Source organism: Pocillopora verrucosa, chromosome 9 (assembly GCF_036669915.1).
Source record: "Pocillopora verrucosa isolate sample1 chromosome 9, ASM3666991v2, whole genome shotgun sequence".
Lineage (NCBI taxonomy): Eukaryota > Metazoa > Cnidaria > Anthozoa > Scleractinia > Pocilloporidae > Pocillopora > Pocillopora verrucosa.
In genome coordinates, this window is record NC_089320.1 from 22766860 (window position 1) to 22786570 (window position 19711).

Genomic DNA, 19711 nt, shown 5'->3' on the forward strand with positions numbered 1-19711 from the left:
AAATTTATGTGCTTCGTTGTAAGGGAAATCATGCGCGCATATTTATGATCTTTGGCGAAAAGTGAATAAGGCACTTAAAAAAGACCGATCAGAAGTCAAAACGAATTTTATTTACAATTGCCACCTTGTTGCGGACATTATATTTACATTGCATAATACCGGTTCAATTTAGATCCAAATGCTAGTCAAGAGTTAGAAGTAAACCATGATTTCTTTCAAAATAAATAACTTTGTCTTTCATCACAACTTTGTAGGAAACTTCACGTACGAACGATTTCACCGTGACTGAAGTATCACGCACACCAGGTCGGTGTGGGTTCTATGTCTTTAAGCGCCAGAAAAACTGACAGTTTGTGATCAAAGTCGATGGGTAGTTCATCTGGTTCTCGGTAACGAGCGGTCATCTCTTTGCCGAGGTACCCAATCAGTTCACACTCTTCCTCGAACCTCATCAATTTCTGTTTGTATTTTTTGCGCACATACTCACTGCTCTTAGGGTTGTAGGCTGAAATGAGATAAAAAAAAAGGTTTAAGTTCAACTTCTCTCTAAACTGCTGGATCCCAATAGAAATGTCTCCCAGCTTTAACTGGATTTGTACTTCTGCATTTCTTTCTTCCTTAAAACGCGATACGACAGGTGTGAAATTCATTGAGATCACAAGAATAAAAATGGAGAAAGAGTATTGCAGATTTCACATGTTTAGGAAGTGGGAATTGTTGAACATTTTCTGCGGACGCAAACAATCACTAAATAACGCGGGCAGCAGTATAACTTTTGTGGAAGTGAAGAGAGAGATAAAAGGACGCTCAAGTACAGACGGTCACGTATGGCGACCAGAAGGAGAATAGCAAGCAGTCAATTGAAAAGCGCTTGTTTTAGTATCTCACACTAAACAATACACACATAGGAAATCTTAAATTCCGGTCTCCATTTATATCACGTTTGTGCTTAAGCTCCCAATTGTTTAACTAGCCTATGAGGCTACTTTATTTGCCATGAATTCCGCCAGTTTTAATGTTTTTACGTTCACGTTACTCGTTCCTGACCTTTAAGGTGATAGCCAATATAAAGTAAGGCAGATTTCTTAGCATCAATGAATGGATACTTCGGTTTGAAACAACCCACGGCAGTTAGCGCTTTGGTTAGAGCAGTGGCTACACTCTGCTCCATGTAACCTAACATAGGGAGTCCACTGACAAGTAAAGGTTCTTTTCGCGGCGGTAACTTGTGTGGTAGTGTCAATCCGTGGTACTTTTCTGGTAGCCTGTCGATAGAAACGAGAACTGTTTGATTATTCTTGATTTAAGTGCTGTTAGCAATTATTTTTTACCTTACCGACCCGTTGCAATAGAAAAAGGAAATTCATGTTAAAAATTTGAAACTTCTATCTTTAGCCTTTCTCAATCTTGTCTGCGTGGTCAAATTATAATTACCTCATAAATTTTTGAAGTTTTTCTTCCGATTCAAAGCAAAATAGTTTTTCTCTATATTCAACCACTAAGTTTGTCTCTCCAGGAACAATGTGTTCATATCTGCGGATAAAAAAAATTACGAATAATGTCAATAAGTCAAGGATTTTAAAAACAAAATGGATTTGTAGCTGTAAAAATTAAAACAGTAAATGAATAGATAAATAAATAAAATGCGAAAAAATCAAGTCCTCCCATCTTTTTGCTCTTCCTTTAGTTACGTTATACTTTTCACTTGATCATTCCTCTCCTTTCAGTATTTCGGACACACGTTTCTTAAATATTTCTTTCAAGAGATCGTTTCGCTTAAAAATTGCCGAGAGATATACCATGTAATGTAGGTCGTAACATGAATGCAGATTCTTCGTTGGACAGAAACCACACATGCTAAAACTCACTAACCTCAGTTTGCCATCCAGATACGTCACAGGACAGTAGCCTTTTAGTTCAATCTGTTTAGGGAACATAGCTTTAACTTCCGCTTCCGTCCTTCTTTTCGGAAGGAGGTCGGGAGCAGGGAGTTTTCTAGGGGCCTGAGGAGGAACGTAAAGAGCTGGATCCGCGAGAAATAGTTCTAGTTCCACTCTGGACGCCATTTTGTAATAACGTCCTCGAAACTCGGCGGCAAATTCAAGCGAAGAGTTTACAGAACAGTCGACCAACGCTCCACGGTCAGCTAAGCTGACTGGGCAGTACTGGCCAAAGTCGCCCAAGCGGACAAGACACTCACTCGGTGTGATACACATATCCGCTATTGACGCCGCTTTGCCTAAAAGTACGAGAGAAGGTTAAGGTTAGTCAACTAACGACGGGGCTTGGTGTCGAGTCTTCAACAAAGGTCAACAAATAACCTGTCTCCTCATTACTCCATTAACTTCCAAACCCCTCTCAACTTATACTAGCGCTGTGGTGTTGCATTAGGCGATCAGTAGCATTTTCAGTAACTTATCAACTAGCCGCAAACAATGCATCTGTTTTTTGTTGGTATTCAAAGTTGTATTTTTCGCCGAGTAGTCGTTCACCATTTTGCTTGTTATCTAGAAACCGAATTTTTAAAAACAATTTAGTAAGTGAGTTCCCAAATCACGATTGCGATAAAAAGCTTATTACCCACTCTAACATATTTCTCTGCGGTAGTTATCAAATGAATCGCCTCTGACTTTACCTTCAGATAATCTCTGTAAGTAAGTTTGAATCTGACGGACGCTTTTTCTGGCTTCATCAAGAGCCTGGTTCCAAATCCACCACTTCGACCGCTGACCGTCCATAGGCACCCAATTTCTGTGCTCTTTTTGGTACCAGTCTCTGACCTCCACAACCTCTCGCTGCCAGGCGTTGAGCCTGATGCCGAGTATCTGTTGACTATCGTGCAAAGGAAGGATCCTGGAACAGATAAGACGAGAAACAGTCATCAAAATATAAATTCTCTTGAAAACACTACAAAAAAACAAAGCTATGCCTATGAAAACTTGAACAAATTGTTAGATACAAAATACAACATTGTGTCTAAGAGGCCTCTTTGAGGGTTTACAGTCGTCTATTTAACCGAAAGCGGAGTATTGATTTCGTTTTTTAAAACCTTGTTGGAGCATGACGGTCAGCGGTTCCTCGTCTCAACACTTCGTCATCATCTACTTGTAGTTCCAGAACTCTAACAGGAATAATCTTCCGCTCGGTCAATAGCTCCACTTGTTTCTTGGTGACAGGATATCCGTCAAGTATAAACCTATCATGAAAAAAATATATAATAATGTAAAATGAAAAGTTAAAGAAAACCGCTACTTTTGTTTCGGAACCTCATGTCTAGCTCCTCATTATCTTAGATCGGACTAGTTGTAATCATTTTTTAGAGTTATTCAAAGTAATTTTTCTCAAAAACGAGTTTCTAGGAAATTTCTTCTTTCACCAACCCACAAACTTACCCTCGCGTCTGACACTGCATGTCCAACAGGGCGACCTCCAAAGCTTGTACCGCCAATTCATCTGGCACGGGGTTCCCAGCCTTTAGGTGAAGGTTGATTTGTCGAGCCAGTTCCGTGTATGATTGGAAATTCAGAACTTTTCTGATTGCTTCTCCTATAGATAGTCTCACTACGCCATACTCCGCCACAAAGCGCTTTGCCACTGCATTGAAAGAGAAACATTATAATCAAATCATGCGTTTTGTTTATAGAGAGTTTGAAGAACTTTGAAGTTTACGACAAACAACGAGCCAATTTTCTCGACTTTCCCTTCTTTCTCTCGTACCCATGACTCAATCAAACATATAGAGAAAACAAAAATCTGTTTTGCTTAAATCTCACAACGAGAAAATCTTGGTGAAATTTATGTTTAGGTGGGGTGGAGTAGGAAGAGAAATTTAAGGAGTAGAGAAGGGAGCAAAACATCTATAACCTTACATGTTATTATCAAAATGTACTCAAACTTACATCCAGTCTTGCCAGACTTTGGAGGTCCAATGATCGCCATCTTAATAGGAACGACAGGTTTAGGAGAAGGTTGTTTCAAGAAACGTGATGGACACTGCATGAACGTCTCCCGCTCATCTCGTCCCGAGCAAAAGTAAATATGTTGTCGGTAGACAACAGGGAAGGAATTAACACCAAAGCCGTGTTGAGGGGGAAGAACTTCACCTTCCAGCAACTGAAAAGAAAAGTCCACTTTATTCTACGGTCAACACTTTTTTTCTGTGCTCAACAACCAAAGGGCTAATTTACATGGCATAAATTAATCAAGGACTTTCCATTGTAGCCACGGAAATCAGTATGGTACAAGTAAATAAAGTGGCTGTAATGAAAGAATGAAGATGAGAAATGATATGAAAAATAATGATTGCCTCTTCCTCATTTTGCCACAGACATCAGCTTATAAAACTAACTGACTTCTCCAAACTTTTCTCGCGAAAACAAAAATTTTCCCTGACCTTATGCAGATGGCACAGCCAGCCTCTCTCTACGGCTGTCCTTACTATGCAGTACCTGACTTTTCCCTGACTATTTCTTACCCTGGAACTAACAAGATTTGACGAATCGTAGTATTACCTTCACAGGACACCACCTTCCAAAGCGACTCGGAAACTTGTAACCCATAGCAAGCATTCTGTTGGCCAAGTAACCATCAATAGCGAAGCACCGATCAAATAGACTCTCCCGGAAATCAACCACAGGCTTCAGAACTTTCTTGATACAATACTCCACAATGCGCGGCTTCCGTCCGCCATTAATTTCAACCCGAGGAATTGAAATCTCTTCTAGTGTTTCCTAAATATTAAATATTATGATAAAAAATTTTGCATCAATTTTGAAACCAAATTCATTCGAAGGCTTTCTTTATAACAATAGCAGTCCTCGTATGGTTCGTTTTTTTCCTATTTTCTTTGGCAGTTTTGTTCCCTATTCAGAGCTTAAAAGTCGATCTACAAGTAGGTAAACAGTTAACACAACTTCGTGCAACTTGCTTCGTGTATATGCATGTAAATAAAAAGGCTTAGATTTATCTCAGGCTAGTATACTATAAAAAATAGAGACAAAACAAAAAATGCGGTCATTTTTGAGAAAAAAATTCTACAATTTGATTATTAGACATTACAAACAAAAAAAAACCACATTCTTCAAAGTGATAGCTTTCTCTCTGACAACACAAAACACTCTGGGAACTGATCAACTCATCCGTACTGACCTGCACAGTAGCAACTCGTCCCGTCTCCTCGTCATACCGATCTCCAATCTCAGTTTTCAGCCGTTCGATAGCATCCTCTTCACTCTCCTCTTCTTCTTCCTCCATTTCTTCTTCATCTTCCTCCTCAGCATCCAACAGCGCCTCAATATCTTCGTCCTCTTCATCTTCGTCTCCATCATCCTCGCTGTCATCGCTGTCCCTCTGCGCCCTGCGGGCCTGGAAGCGAGTGTAAACCAAAAGTTACGCAGGTGGGACTGAACACAGATGATCGGAAATGGTCGTACATGATTGTAAATTAGTTCAAATAAAAATGAACCACTAAGAATAAAACAAGGTGAACAAGAACATTACCATTTTCTCGGCTTTTTTGGCCTCTATTTCCGCTATCTTTTCTTCCCGTCGCCGCGCTCTATCTTCGTCCTTTGGAGAGAATGAAAAAGAAAGGCAATGTTTAGAGAAAATTGTCGAAATAGTGATAGCTGATTTACTTTACACCTTCGTTGTCTCCTTGGACTAAACGAAAAAACATTTCAGACGACGATGGTGAGAGCCGATCACTGCACCATCAAAGACACCAACTTGAGACATCTTCTAAGCTTTCTTGGCAGAGATACAAGAAAACTGTCTGAGATATCATTTATTTTACCTTCTGTTTCTTAGCCAATGCTCGCTGTCGCTCCTTCTCCGCCTCTCGCTTGTCTCGTTTCAGGCGCCATTTGTCAAGAAGTGGTGGCAGGAGGCGGTCAACAATTTCTGTGTCTTCCACCACAAGGATCACTGCAATGTCTGGAAACAGGCCCACGGAGGAAAGGTAACGAGCCTCAGCTTCAGTACGGGGGAAACCCTCCAAGATAAACCCAGTAGATCTTGAGGGAAACAAGAAAAACAAAAGAAAAAATAAACCAAAAGAATCGTCGATCGCTTCAGTAGGTTTAATTTATTCGAAAATTCCAGTAAAAGCGTGGTAAGCTTAGATCAATAGAGTTCTCTTGACTAAAGCGCGTAGATGTCTACGAAGTTAACAGATTTAAAGAATAAGCAATAATTTAACTTGTTAATGACGTGTAGTATAGCACCCATCTCACCTGAAGGGCTCCTCGTTCCACCATGCTGGGAGAATCTTGTCCAAAGTTTCGTTTGGTAAGGCTTCACCATCAGCTAAATTGGCGCGGATGCTTTCCTCTTCGTCTGTTAGTTCCAGTTCTTGTTCTCCTTCGCCCCCAATCCCTTCCTCGCCATCAGCTTCTCCCTCTCCAGCCTTAATAGCATTTTCTGTATCTGGATAAAACACAATTTTTCTTACTGAAATGCATATCTGGAAGTCTACTTCAAAGTGATGAGAAACTTTTAATAATTCTTCATTTTTGAACAAGAATTGAATGAAGCAAAATCTAGAATTGCACTCAAAAATACTGACCAGTCCCCTCCAGTCCTTCAGGTGCTGTGATGGCTTGTTCACCGGTTCCTTCTTCGTCATCATCATACTCAGGCCCAATCTTCTTTTTCGTCTTTGCGATAATAAGTTCCTGGAGACGATCCTTGAATGAGATGTGGAATACGCCCATTTGTTTGGCAAGTTGACGGCCATGAAGGGTTTTACCTGCTCCTTTGGGACCAACGATCAAAAGACGAATCGGGGGAGGCTATCGATTGAATAAATAACAGTTCAATGAGAAACAGCATGTGTGCTTTTGCGTTCGTTGTAATCGCCACAAACCAAATGCAAATCAGAAGCCATTTGTAGTTTGTAAAATTTCTCACCTCAAGAGGTCTATTGCTCGGCAAAAAACTCTCTGGATCATCCAAGAAGACACCCCTAGATTCAGGAGAGGAGAAAAAGTATGTTCTCTCGCGGTATTTGGCAGCACATTCAGCGATACCCGGCCACAAAACGAACTTTTCCTTCAACATTACAGGACAGTAATGGTTTGTGTCCCCAAAGATCTTTTTCTTGTCCTTGTTATAAATGTCCTCTTCTTCCTCTTCCTCCTCTTCTTCTTCCTCCGCGAAGTCTTCTTCTTCTTCGTCTTGATCCATTCCTGTGTACTCCCAGCCGCGGTAATTGAACGGGGCTGAAACAGAAATGCGATTGACTTTAACTGAAACGAGACTTAACAAATCAACAGTGGTTAAGCATGATCTGTACTCTTATCGACAACGATATTTTTCATTACAGTGGTCACACAGATGTACTTTCTTACCTTCAACTCTTTTGACGACCTCCTTGCTTAGTTTGTCCAGTTCTTTGTCAACAACTACCATTATAGGTTCTATATTATTCGTGCCTTTCAATACAGACAACAGCTGAGTAAAGTCTCGATCATAGTTCGTTCTAAGATTCTTGAACTCCTCTGTCTCGGGAGTATTGGGTGGCAGGTCTGAATCCAGGATTAACTCCTCTTCTTCAGGTCCCGGACCTAATGACAGGTCTTCTACTGAAGGCTGCACCTCAGGTGTCTCAGTAGCCTTCGGTTCAGCTTCAGTAGTAGCACCATCGTCTTCCTCCTCCTCTTCTTTTCCTTCCTCTTCTCCTGCCTTCTCTTCCTTAGAATCCTCTCCATCGACCTTCTGTGTTTCTTCCTCTCCCTCGCCGGTTTCCTCAGCTTGCTCCTGCCGGAGCCTTTCTTCCTCTTCCTTCCTCTTGGCTTCCTCCGCAGCCTTTCTTTCAGCTTCTTCTTTTTCTTTCCTCTCCCTTTCAGCTCGCTCGGCTTCCTGTCTAGCTCGTTCCTCGGCGCGTCTGGCCTCCCATTTCTCGTGAAGTTCTGGAAAAAACAAATCATGCTCATCAATCAAATTTGAAAATAGACGCGCGCACAACAGAAATGCTAAAAACCCAGACTTTAACTTCATATCCAACATGACCAGAAACCGGGAGACCCAGAATGGATCTGTTCCATATAATATCAAAGGTGGTTTTGTTTTTCTCAGTATCGTGTTAGGAAGCCAGGGTCATGGAAAAGAAAATTCCTTATATTCATGTCCGTTCACCATCCTTTCATATTGAATCAGCTAGCACATCTGTTCACGAGTCCACGTGCCTGTCTGTTTGTCTGTCTGCGTGTGTGTCCGTGTGTCAGTCTTGCACTCTGGAATATGTTTCTTAAGATACCTTCTTTGTTGGTGTAATACCATCTTTTCAGCAAGTATTCTCCATTTTCACTATCATCTCTTAGGCATATCACCTCATCAGGAACAATATTCCTTTCAATCATTGAAGTGAACTGTTCTCGTGTTCTTGGAAAGTTGTCCAAAATGTAACCACCAGCACTAGGATAAAAACAAACAAAACATTTTTCGAAATGGTTGCTACTTACGTCGATGAAAAAAGAACAATAGGTTCTAGAGTGCTTTGTCAGAAAAATAAATGGAAAAGTTTTCTCGATAACGCCATAGAAGCAAAATCAAAGAAAAGGGTTTTAAAATCCTTTGGCTGTGCTGTTACAGTTTTTCACCAAAGTCTGGCCGACAAATTCTACCCTTGAAGTTTCTCAGCCTTGAATGAGGCCCAGTGCTAACAACAGGTTGTAGAATACATTAGACCTTCCGTATCCGAAAAAGTTGTTCACATGTTCATGATGATTACTTCCCTTCAGGTTTATGAAAAGTAAGTCACTACCCTCGCTCAGACCATTATGCTACATCATAGTAACATGGATGGCTGCCAACTGCAAGAAAAATGACAACATAGAATCCAAGTTTATCCAAAGCCAAAATCACTACTGTACAAACTTACTGAGGTCCATCAGGATTCAGTTCCTGAAGCTCAGCATATCTCTTTTGAATAGCCTCTTCAATCACATCAGTATACTCATCTGGTGGTAGTTCAGGTTCTCTTTTCTCAGCCTCAGCCATGACCTCATTGACAATCTTCACAACTTCAGGATGATTAGCATCTATAGGTACCTCTACCTTAATAGCCACCCTTGGTTTACCATCATCACCTGCTTCATCTCCTTCCTGTGTTTTCTCTCCTCCACTGGTTCCATCTTCATCCCCCTCTTTCCCTTCTACTGCTGCTTCTCCAGCATCTTCAGCTGGATCAGCTGTTTGAGGAAGAAAACATAGAAGTTAAATATGCCCTAAGACTGAGCTTTGTTAACACCTCAGATGGAGATGACTACCGGAATAATATAAAAAAAATTAATTTAAAAAGTTTACCATGGGTCATGAACTTCTGACTTGGAGTTAGATGTTCTACCAAATACCTGACAGAAAACTTTTTGCCAAGATAAACAAAAGACTTTGTTTATTTGTATGAGCATCTGCACACAGCTATAGTCAGTGCACAGGACACTCTAACCTCTTCATTAAAAGACTAATCAAGGTTGCAACAGTACACTGATTGTAAAATATCTATCTAACTAATGAAAATTAAATGGTTAGCTTTGTAAATGGAGTTGCGTTACGGAGGAAATTATTCTTTCTTTGACAGTATATTGTGAATGTAATTGAAGCATAATATTGAATATTTAGTTGCAGACTTACATTCATCTCCCTCCTCAGCAGCTTCAAGTTGTTGTGATTGTTTTGCTGCAGTTATTTTGGATTTTGCAGATTCGATAGTTTCCTCCCTTAGTTCATCCAACATTTTCTTCCTAGCAGCCTCTTTCCGTGGCTTGATTAATTCATCAATGTCAAAAACCTGAAGAATGAAATTCAGGGAATCAAGAATAAGTAAAGACAACAGCATGACCAGTAAATAATATTTTTTGATTCATTTATTTGCACCTTTTAATGCAAACATTCTTACTTATAGGCTCTCTGTAGAGAGCTTCAAGTTTATTGTCAGCACCATTGATTTCCCATAATACAAAAAACAAACAGCAAAATTAGGATGTTATGAAAATAAAAGTTATATTCACTTGGGCTGGGTAGCATTTCTGAGAAAAATCTGTTCCAAATAAATGCATGTTGTAAACCCTATTCATTCCAGCTGAGTGATAGTTTGAAAGAGAAATGTCTTTGCATTTGGTTCCAGATTAGTTTTTTCGAAAAACACTCCCCCCCTCCACCACATGCCTAATGAGCCCCCTGTATGGAATCCTTGGAGACTGATAACTCCCCTTAGGGACTACAATACAGAAGGCAGCTTTTCTTCACAAGCCATGGGAAAATCATTTACAAAAAGGAGACCTATATCACTGCTGTCCCATTTTTACCTTGGCATTGTATCTCTGAGCCAATGATTGAGCCAGTACAGTTTTTCCTGAGTGGGGTGGACCCAGGACACACACTTTACAGGGAGGACAGGGCAGGTGGGGGGCAAGGAAGGAACGTGGATTCCTCATGAAGTGGGCCAGTGATTCATTTGATGCCATCACATATAGCTTGTCCAAGAAACTGAAAAGTTAAACAGAACAAATCAATTTTAAAAACTGACTTGGTGCTTCACATACAGTACTTTATCCCTCAGTGCAAATTTGGATCACAGGTGCATCAAGGACTAACAAGTGGATATTGGTCTTCTGATCCATACTTTTCAGGTGGGGAACTGTTATGTTTATCAAGTTTTAAGACAAATACAAAACTGTAGCAGTCAATTAAGATAACCATTCTCCATTTCCAAATTCCAGGACCTTTCCACAAGTTTCTGACAACCTGAAACAACTTCGTAATTTTGTGTCACTTTACCTGACTGAAAACTGTGCCACGCCTTGAGCAATGTTACCCTCCTTCAATGCCACAGGGCAAGCACGTCCCCACTTGCTGCGTCGCCAACGGAACTTGGTGCTACCATCTCAGTTGCTGCCAATGTGCGCAGAAGGTCATCAGTCTCTGTATCATCTGATATTTCCTCTCCTTCTTCTGCTCCTTGAAGTCGTAGGGGCACCAGTGCATGGTTTAATTTGAAGGTGTTCAGTTTCATCATAAGAGACTGAAATAAATGTGAGGTGGAACTTAATTACCTCAAAAGTTGGAAGCTAAAATACAAAAGTAATTACTGATGATAGGTATTTATATGCAGCCGTCTTTAAACAAAAAAAGAGCAATTGTTATATTATTTCAAAGTACTGTAAGTACAGTTTACAGTTTATATACTACTGTTAAATTCCTATGCTTTTTTAATTATACCACTAAAGAAAATTGAAACATGATCATCTTCTTTTTAGCCAGACATAATACTCACTTTGAAGACAACTTTTGGATTCTCATTACCATCCAACTCAATAAGCTTCTGTTGATCATGATCAGCCATGTAATCCTAAGGGGAAAACACATTTGAACCCCATTCATTTCAGTTTAATTACTTACAAATCATTTTTTACATAGCTGACCCTAACGCAAAAAATAAGTTCATCAAAATAGACAACATTCTCAAAAAGATAAGTCCAAAGGGAAACTGTATAAATAATATAAATGATGTTTATGTCAATCTGGTTATATCAATCTAGTTGTGGTACAATATGTACAGTGAACATGTTACATACCTCAAGCGTTCTCAGCATCATGTCACGATACTTTTTGATACTGGTAGCAACATTCTGAGGTAAGTCCTCTGGCCTTGTGACAAGTCTTGCAACAAGTTCTGGTGTGATCTCTTCTCTTTCTTCTTCCTCCTTCACAATAAAAAAAAAATTAGTTGTAGATGTGATTGCCATGCCATCTTTCATGCAGTTGTGTTTTTATCTAATGTAAGGCCATTGCATTGCATCATGCAGACTGTAAACTCAAGTTCAGCGAAGATTAAAACAATGGCATTAGGTAGACACAAAAGTCATGGTGAGTTTTTCAACTCAAGATTAGATACTATTAATAATAGATTGTAACACCAACAATACCAATATCTAAGTTCTAAAGTTTGAAATCAAATCCAACCTCTTCCTCTTCTTCAGTCATTTCTTCTTCTGCTTCTTCTTCCTCCTCATCTTCTTCTTCTTCTTCATCTTTTTCTTTATCATCTTTAGCTTGAAGCTCAGGGGCGTATTCACTCTTTGTGTAAAGTATATCAGTCAAAGGATCCACACGCTGCTCACAACGTCGCTTTTCTAAATCTTTATCTGGAATCTGATGAGAACAAGAAAATCAGTTGGCATCTGTATCAACTAAAACTAAATGTAGATATGTGCCACTGTTTTATTTTCTATTCAGAAAATGACTACTTTAACATCATATATCCATATTTATATCACATGATAAAAGACCTTGACAATTTCTAATATCATTTTAATCTCCCCTTAAGTTCACTTATGTTCTTTACCTTCATGTTAATGATAAAGTCTGGTGTTAGTGGTAGATTTTTTACAAGGTCAAGCTGATCAGCCATTGATAACCAGTCCTCACACAATGAAGGAAATCCATCCAGTACATACCCTAAAAAAGAGAACAGGAAATATTTTTGAAAAAATTTTATCAAAGCTATACAAAAGTAATGAAAAAAATTCAAACAAATTAGTAAACAAGTAGGTTTTTGTAGCAACATAATTCAGTGTCTCTCAACAAACTACACAGATCTTGGTTATCAACATTTTGATAAGAAGCATTTCTGATAATAAATGTTTGTACTCACCATGATGGGCAACTTCTGGGGAACTGATCTTGTCCAATAAAACCTTTGCACAAACTTCTTCGGGAATTGCTTCACCTCTCAGCAAAATATCTTGTGCATTGGCACCTAGTTCTGTTTGCAGTTCAATTCCTTGATTGATTATTTCTGAGCCTTGGATAGAAGAAATAAACAAGCAATAACAAGCAGTCATAAATCAATTGAAAGAAATTACTCAAGCATAAGACTACAATAATACCTGTTTTGAAATAACACTCTTAACAAAAGATATTTTTCAATTGTCTGCCCAGTGTAGGTACAGATTTAATTCCACACTGATATAAATTTGAGAGAATTTTAAAGGTACAAAGAATGTTAACTAATCATATGGCTTCATTTACAAGTAGTAGATGTTGAAATAATGTTCACTTTATAGCATGCCCTTCCTACTCACCATTAATAAGTTCACATTTCCATGCTCTGGCAAGCTTCCTTGCAAGGGAGGTTTTACCTGAACCCTGTTTATGCAGAAAAAGTATCATGTCACACTTTTTTTATTTGAGAACAGAAAAAAACCATTTTTTCAAATAGAAAATAAGCTGGAATTTTTTTTTACCAGCATTCAACACAGGAAAGAAACTACATATAACAATGAATAATCAACAGATACTATCAAAACTTAGGAATAGTTAAGCAAAGTTTGTCCTTGTTTACCTCCTCAGAATGTAAACAATAATGAAGAAATAATTATTTTGATGAAAATGTCTGCTGGAAAGAATAATTACAACTCACTTTATTCAAGATTCTAGTGAGCAGTGTACTAATTAATGGTATTATAGATAACTGTTTTACTTTTAGAAATGAGGTATAAAACATAACTTTCATGTGCTACTCAGTGAGAGGCTAGGAAGCACATAGTACAATTAGGGGAATTAACTGTACTTAAGATCATACTGTACGGTAGCACAACTATCAGCTCAACAGGATTTACAAACACTTGCAATGCCTCTTGCCTTGCTGTTCAAGTGTAATAACTATTTGGTGCAATGAAACTGATCTAAGACCATCAAAAGTCCGACAACGACTCTGATCGATTTGATAAAGCTGAGAATTAACTTGAGTTGCATTGGCTAACGATAAATGTAACTTCAGTCGTTAGGGTCCTGCTTGTAGATCATGATCATGATCATGATCTTCAGTTGTACAGTTCATTGACAGATCTGTATCTTGAACAGTCACAGGTACTAACCGGCTTTCCAACTATAATAAAACATGTTGGTTTGGAGTTCAGAAACCGTCTCTCGGCCTGGAAAAATAAGTGTATACAGTGTAGTTACTAATCGCCAAAATGCGATGTGTGTACGTCCAAAATTTTAGAATTAGCTAATACGAACATTTAAGCTTACAGCTAAAACAGCCTGAAAAACGAAGATTTGGTTAAACTCACTGAAAACCACACTTTGTGACGTGGGCTCCCTGTCAAAAGATCTTATTTATTATTATTATTATAACTATACTTTGATACCTAAACAAGCTCAAAGTATGACTATTGAAGACGATTTCATTAATGTACATGGCCTTTACGTTATGTGCGATGTGGCCTCTGTCCAACCGATAGATGTCGTATAACAGAAGTTTCAGCCTCGGATGATGAGAGCTAAATTATAACATTTATAAATGTAGGAAAGAACAGCAACTCAAGCCTCAAATAAGCTAAGCGCGCCAGATTCCATCATGTCTCTGGCAGGATAACGCTAGATCTTTCGCTTACCTCGTCTTCATTGAACGGATCTGCGTCATTTATGTTGGTGTTGAGTACGATTTCGACATCAGTCATCTTTCTGTAGGTTTAGATCTGAATCCTGGAATAAATTCAGTTGACTTTCCGTGAGTTGCTGTGCATTTCGTTGCCGACTGGCTTTTCAACTCTTGGGGCTGTCTCGTCTTGTATGCTGCTATGACAACTACGTTGTTTACAGTCAAAACTGTAGAGGACTGGAACGAAAATATAGCATTGGACTGGATCGATGAATCAGGACTCCGGATGCTGCCTGAAGCGGCACTCTCAAATGAAGAGGGGATTGATTTTGAGACATGCATTGAGTGAAATTATTGGCATGTGCTTTTGGCATGAGCTTACTAAAAGAAAGTATTGAACATCATTTTGCAATTTTAACCGTTACGGGAATTTGAAATCTTCATTTTCAGTTTCAGTATATTGAACATCCAGTCGATGAGTCTCTTTTGAAATTTTAGTTCGACTGTAATTGTTTGCCCAATACTTGCCTACGTTCGTTTATCAAAGTAACAAGTTAACTTTGCGGAATCCCCCACCGTGCCTTACCCCACCGCAATTTTTATCAGCACGGTTGTTTCATTTGTGACGTCACAAACGATAGCGCGTGTAAACGTCGGCTACTCAAAAGTCCTGCAAAATGTATTTGTAGAGGCTTAACCGGCTGCTTTGACTACTACTTCATTTGATCACTCGAAATATACTGGTCAAAACTGACGATCAACTTGTCTCAAACTACTGAAATGTCGTTCATTACGATTCACTTTGGAGGTAAGTGTCACCTTTTATTTCGATTTTTCAAGTAAAATAGTTCCTTGTTGTTTTCAATAGTTAAGCTCAATCTTGATCGTTTCCCTCGACTTTGCAGACAACCAGAAATTATTTTTCAACCTCCTCTGTCCATCTGTCATTTTATATAAAAACATCAAACTGAGATGCGGGTGCGAAAAACAAGGTACCGAACATTTCAGTCTGTTAAAATTGTTATTCCTCCATCGAGGATAATGGAGTTGTTTTTTAAGTTCCAATGAAAAAGCAGGCAATCGTACTGAATACCTCACTGCGATGTTTGCCTGTATTTTGTCATTCGTTTTACATTATCTTGCAGCTGTTATAGACATCGCGGATGAAAATGGTTCTCTAAAAACCATTTATGAAAGACCACCGGATCAATATGCGTCCCAATATCTTCAAGGGAGAGCAAACTTTGTGTTACTAAAAGTTTTAAGTAAATTTTCTTTCTTTGTTTTTCTTTATTTAAATCATTAGTGTACATTGATAAAAATATGTTTTCAAATCAATCTGTTTTGACATGAGAGTAACATATTGAACCAAAATATTCCAAAACAGAATTTACAATTATTGCAAATAGAGATGTTGCTCTAAGATTGTTAATCAGGATATGGCCTACACAAGGGGGTAAATGCCTAGCTTTCAACTTAGGTTATTTATAGTTTAGAGTAAATTTCGTGGTCATGAAAGTTGAGAACAATATCTAACTCAATTCTAAATACAAGGGTAACCAAGCAAATGTGTCTTTTGTTACCTGTTGACTAGAAAGCATTTCCAAGAAAAAAAATACATATAAAAGAGAAATGAAAAAAGCTATTCAAGAATAACCATTGAAAGGACTACTTCTTCCTGTAGAAAAGATTGATGCCATCAGTGGAAAGGAAGTTTCTTCATTTGAGCCACTTTTGAATAATGTGACAGAAGTGTATCCTGATTTGATGGGTAAGCTTGATACAAAAATCCATTAATACAGGGGCAGTTATAACTGATTTTAATCAGTTATAGTTTTAAACAACTATTAAACAAATAGATTCCAAGTTGCCATGTGTCTGTTCAGTAATAGATCACAGATGACATCAAAATGTGGTAAGAACAAAATAGTGGCACATGAGGCACAGCTGAGTGTGTCACTGAAGTTCTTACCACATTTTGATGTCCTCTGTGATCTATTACTGAACAGACACACAACTTGGAATCTATTTGTTTTAGATTATAAAGAATTAAAAAAAGTTTTAATGATGACATCATCTATAAGTCTGTCCTCCAATAGATCATAAGTGAGAACCAATCAGAATGCATGCATTACTGAGCTTATTATATAAAACTCAATCCCACACATGTATTGGGCCAACATACATGGTGAAGATCAATTTTATGCTCTAAAAAAAAATTCTTCCCACAACAGCCTGAAAAAAAAAAAATGCCCTTTTTAACATAGTACAAATATTCCACAGCTAAAGTGCACAATTACAGAATCAACCCAGATGTAGGTCTTCCAATTCAAAGCTTTAATCAGATTCCTCTCATGAAAAGTTCCCAACAAGCACGATCCAAGTCTACTGCCAGAGGATTAGGAGGACCAAGCATATCGCCAAGATCTCCAGCAAGCCGTGCAGGATCAGTTGGTGGTGTTGGGTTACCAAGTGTTACCAAAATTAAGAGCTCTGTTAAAGTATCAAAGTAGGCTTACTAAATCAGCTTTAAACTGGGTTTTATTAAGATGAGAACAAAACCTATTCCAAAGTTACAAAACTCTATTTCAGAGGATCTAAGAGTAAAAATGCACAACTTAGGGCATTGACAGCTTTTTCACCCATGAGGAAATTTGTTTCTTCAGAATAGCAGTTTTATACACCCTTTCTTCTTCATTACATTTCAAAAAAAGGGGAAAAATATATCAAGTTCACAGAAAGAATAAAATAAAATATCAAAATTATCATAGACACCAATATTGCATAAAAACACATGAAATGTCTTTGCAGACCCCCTATCTTAACATATCTACAAACAAGCAAAAATCACAGAAATGTTTGTGTTATTATCAATAGGGTCTATCTCTTCTTGCCATCCTTGGAGTCTGAATAGCAACATCAATGAAATCTCCTATTTGAAACTTTTTAGACTCTAGTGTGACAGTGTCATCAGCCCCTTTACGCCCTGCTGCAGTTGAACCAATTTCTTTCATGATGAATCCACCACGACGAGCATCTGGAAATACAATGGCAAAGTCAAATATTGTGCCTTTGCGCCTTGCATCAGGATTGACTTCCTTGACAAGACTCATGAGCTCTTTCAAAGTTGCATCTTTCCTAAAATGAAGTAGAAATAAGCAATGTTATCACAAAACAGAAACACTCTGATTCCATCCACTGGTACCTAGAGAGATTTCTACAAAATAAATCAAGATTAATGCATTTGAGGTTTCCCAACCACAGCATAAACAGGAGACTGTATAATGAACTGGTATGCATTCCATTTGTTTTGCAACAAACCCTTCATCATTATCTTTGCATCACTTCACTGCCACCTAACCCTTAGCATGTCTTTTAAGCACACATGACCACCACCTAATAATCCTACAATTATAGGTATTTTAAACATGTTTGCGTATTGATCACATGTCGAAGGATGAAGTCTGTGCTCAAGCCAAGCGATCCACCCAGCTAGAGCTTATTACAGTTTTCCTTGCAGTATCACCAATCCCCCCTAAATAGGATACAAATCCATCACCAAGTTACCCACCAGCATTTCATCAGCTTATCCTGACAGTTTGCCAGTACCCATTCAACTCCTGGGTAGAGAACAGCACTGTGACAGATGAGTATTTTGCCCAAGAACATAACACCATGATCCGCCCTGGTCTTGAACCCAAACCTTGACACAGACTCAAGTGCAATAACCTTTAGGTTACCATGTCTCTCACAATTCTTCTGGTAACAAAGCACAAAATTAACCTACCATGTGTACACTTGGAGTTCGTTTGATGGTAAAGCTGTCCTGGAATATTCATCTAACCTGATGTTATCATAAATAATAATAATGATGATGATTTATTACAGAGTATCCAACAAAGTAAGGTTCTTCAACTACAATTAATACACTATAAATCAACTCTAAAAAAAGAATATACATAAAAAAAAGAAAAACAATTGTATTTGCTGCTTAAAGTTCCTTACATAAAAGATGTCTCTTCACACTACAACAGAAGGAATTGTACTCAGTTATGTTTCTAATAGCTACAGGGAACTTATGAAAAGTAGTTGCTGCCAAGTGCTGATTCTCTTGGAATAGAAAAGGACAGCCGCAATTGAAGATCTTAAGCTATAGGCACTGACCTTGTGTAGATTTAACAAAAGAAAAATAAATGCACCTTAACATGAAAACAGTGAAAAGCCACAAGTGATCAAGCTACATGTAGTTTTGATCAGGTCAAAGAAAGCATTTTGCCTTGAAAAAAAGGGAACAATTATCTCCTCACTAACATACAATAACAACTGTCTATAAACAAAGGTATGACTTCCCTCTTGCAAATCAAGCAAAGAGCACAACAAGACACATGATTTTTTATCCATTTACTTGTGAGGGATGACAAAAAATGAATCCTACTTAAATATTTTTATTGACCGCCAGAGCTTTATTAACCACATTCACTCAACAATTAGCTGAAAACACAGCTTGAGAGTCGAAAAAACTCGAGGAAAGGATCAAGAATAATAAACCAGTGTGTAAAGTAAAGTAGTAAAGAAGCAAATTGAGAGAAAAAAGAATAATTCCAAACTATTCAGCAAAATGCGATCTACCACGAAGTGTATCTAACTTAAATTACATTAAACTTATCTGGTAAGTGAACACAGGATTATTTAAACTTCATTCCAACTCAGTTCGTTTGCTAATTTGCGGGACAAAAAAATAACCCACACAAAAGGACTACCAGATTGCATTCGTTCAAAGAGGTTTGACATTAAACTCTGATTACGAGATACGAAAAGCAGCTTTATTTCAATCTTACCTGTGATGTCGGCCTTGGTTACAAAACACTCTGAGAAGCAGCGGGCAGGTCTGCCAATAAACAAAGACACGCGGTTGATAAAAGTGCAACAATTTTGAATCGTCTTCGTTGTTTCTGGAACAAAATACAACGATCTAATCTGTACCTTTTCCCTATCAATCGTAGGCTTCTGGTCATTTTTTTCTCGCTCTTTTTCCTGTTCTTTGTCTTTTTCTCGTTCTCGATCTCGAGAACGGTTCCTTGCTCGTATTGGAGACGATGCACGACCCCGCGTGTCAGCCATCTTGGATTTATCAGTGTACCTTGGTAGCCTAGCCTAAATAGTAGGGATTAAGGCTGATGGGAAGTATCACAAGATTCAGCACCACCTTTTGCGTGTTGTCGTACTAGCAAAAATTTCAAGATGCACCATGAGCCGTACTTTTCCTCAAATTTCTGCAATGCCGCCAAATCAGCTGAGACGGTAGGAAAGGCGCAAAAAGGT

The 19711-nt window shown here is 38.4% G+C and overlaps 3 protein-coding genes and 1 pseudogene across 3 annotated transcripts; 2 read left to right on the top strand and 2 right to left on the bottom strand.

The window, feature by feature from the left end:
• LOC136283584 (uncharacterized) overlaps positions 1–19711 on the top strand; it is a 215570-nt pseudogene that overhangs the window by 80324 nt on the left and 115535 nt on the right.
• Positions 91–14564, bottom strand: LOC131777589 (adenylate kinase 9). Its single transcript, XM_059093900.2, is given in 30 exon segments — positions 91–505; positions 1048–1265; positions 1435–1533; positions 1873–2239; positions 2636–2853; positions 3050–3196; positions 3393–3594; positions 3900–4113; positions 4512–4730; positions 5149–5364; positions 5500–5568; positions 5795–6014; positions 6234–6426; positions 6566–6791; positions 6910–7220; positions 7350–7910; positions 8258–8415; positions 8882–9191; positions 9634–9790; positions 10308–10488; positions 10780–10873; positions 10876–11023; positions 11276–11350; positions 11577–11705; positions 11965–12153; positions 12347–12459; positions 12656–12805; positions 13086–13149; positions 13881–13937; positions 14403–14564. Coding segments are annotated over 30 exon segments (5583 nt in total). The 5' UTR covers positions 14469–14564; the 3' UTR covers positions 91–293.
• On the top strand, positions 15170–16902 carry LOC131777595 (uncharacterized protein CXorf65 homolog). The gene is made up of 5 exons (XM_059093906.2): positions 15170–15197; positions 15295–15381; positions 15535–15654; positions 16074–16160; positions 16673–16902. Exons 1-5 carry the CDS (start codon positions 15170–15172, stop codon positions 16900–16902), a joined length of 552 nt encoding a protein of 183 aa, XP_058949889.2.
• On the bottom strand, positions 16523–19518 carry LOC131777594 (histone deacetylase complex subunit SAP18). Its single transcript, XM_059093905.2, has 4 exons — positions 19373–19518; positions 19228–19277; positions 18177–18233; positions 16523–17527 (listed from the first exon to the last, which is right to left on the bottom strand). Exons 1-4 carry the CDS (start codon positions 19508–19510, stop codon positions 17260–17262), a joined length of 513 nt encoding a protein of 170 aa, XP_058949888.1. The 5' UTR covers positions 19511–19518; the 3' UTR covers positions 16523–17259.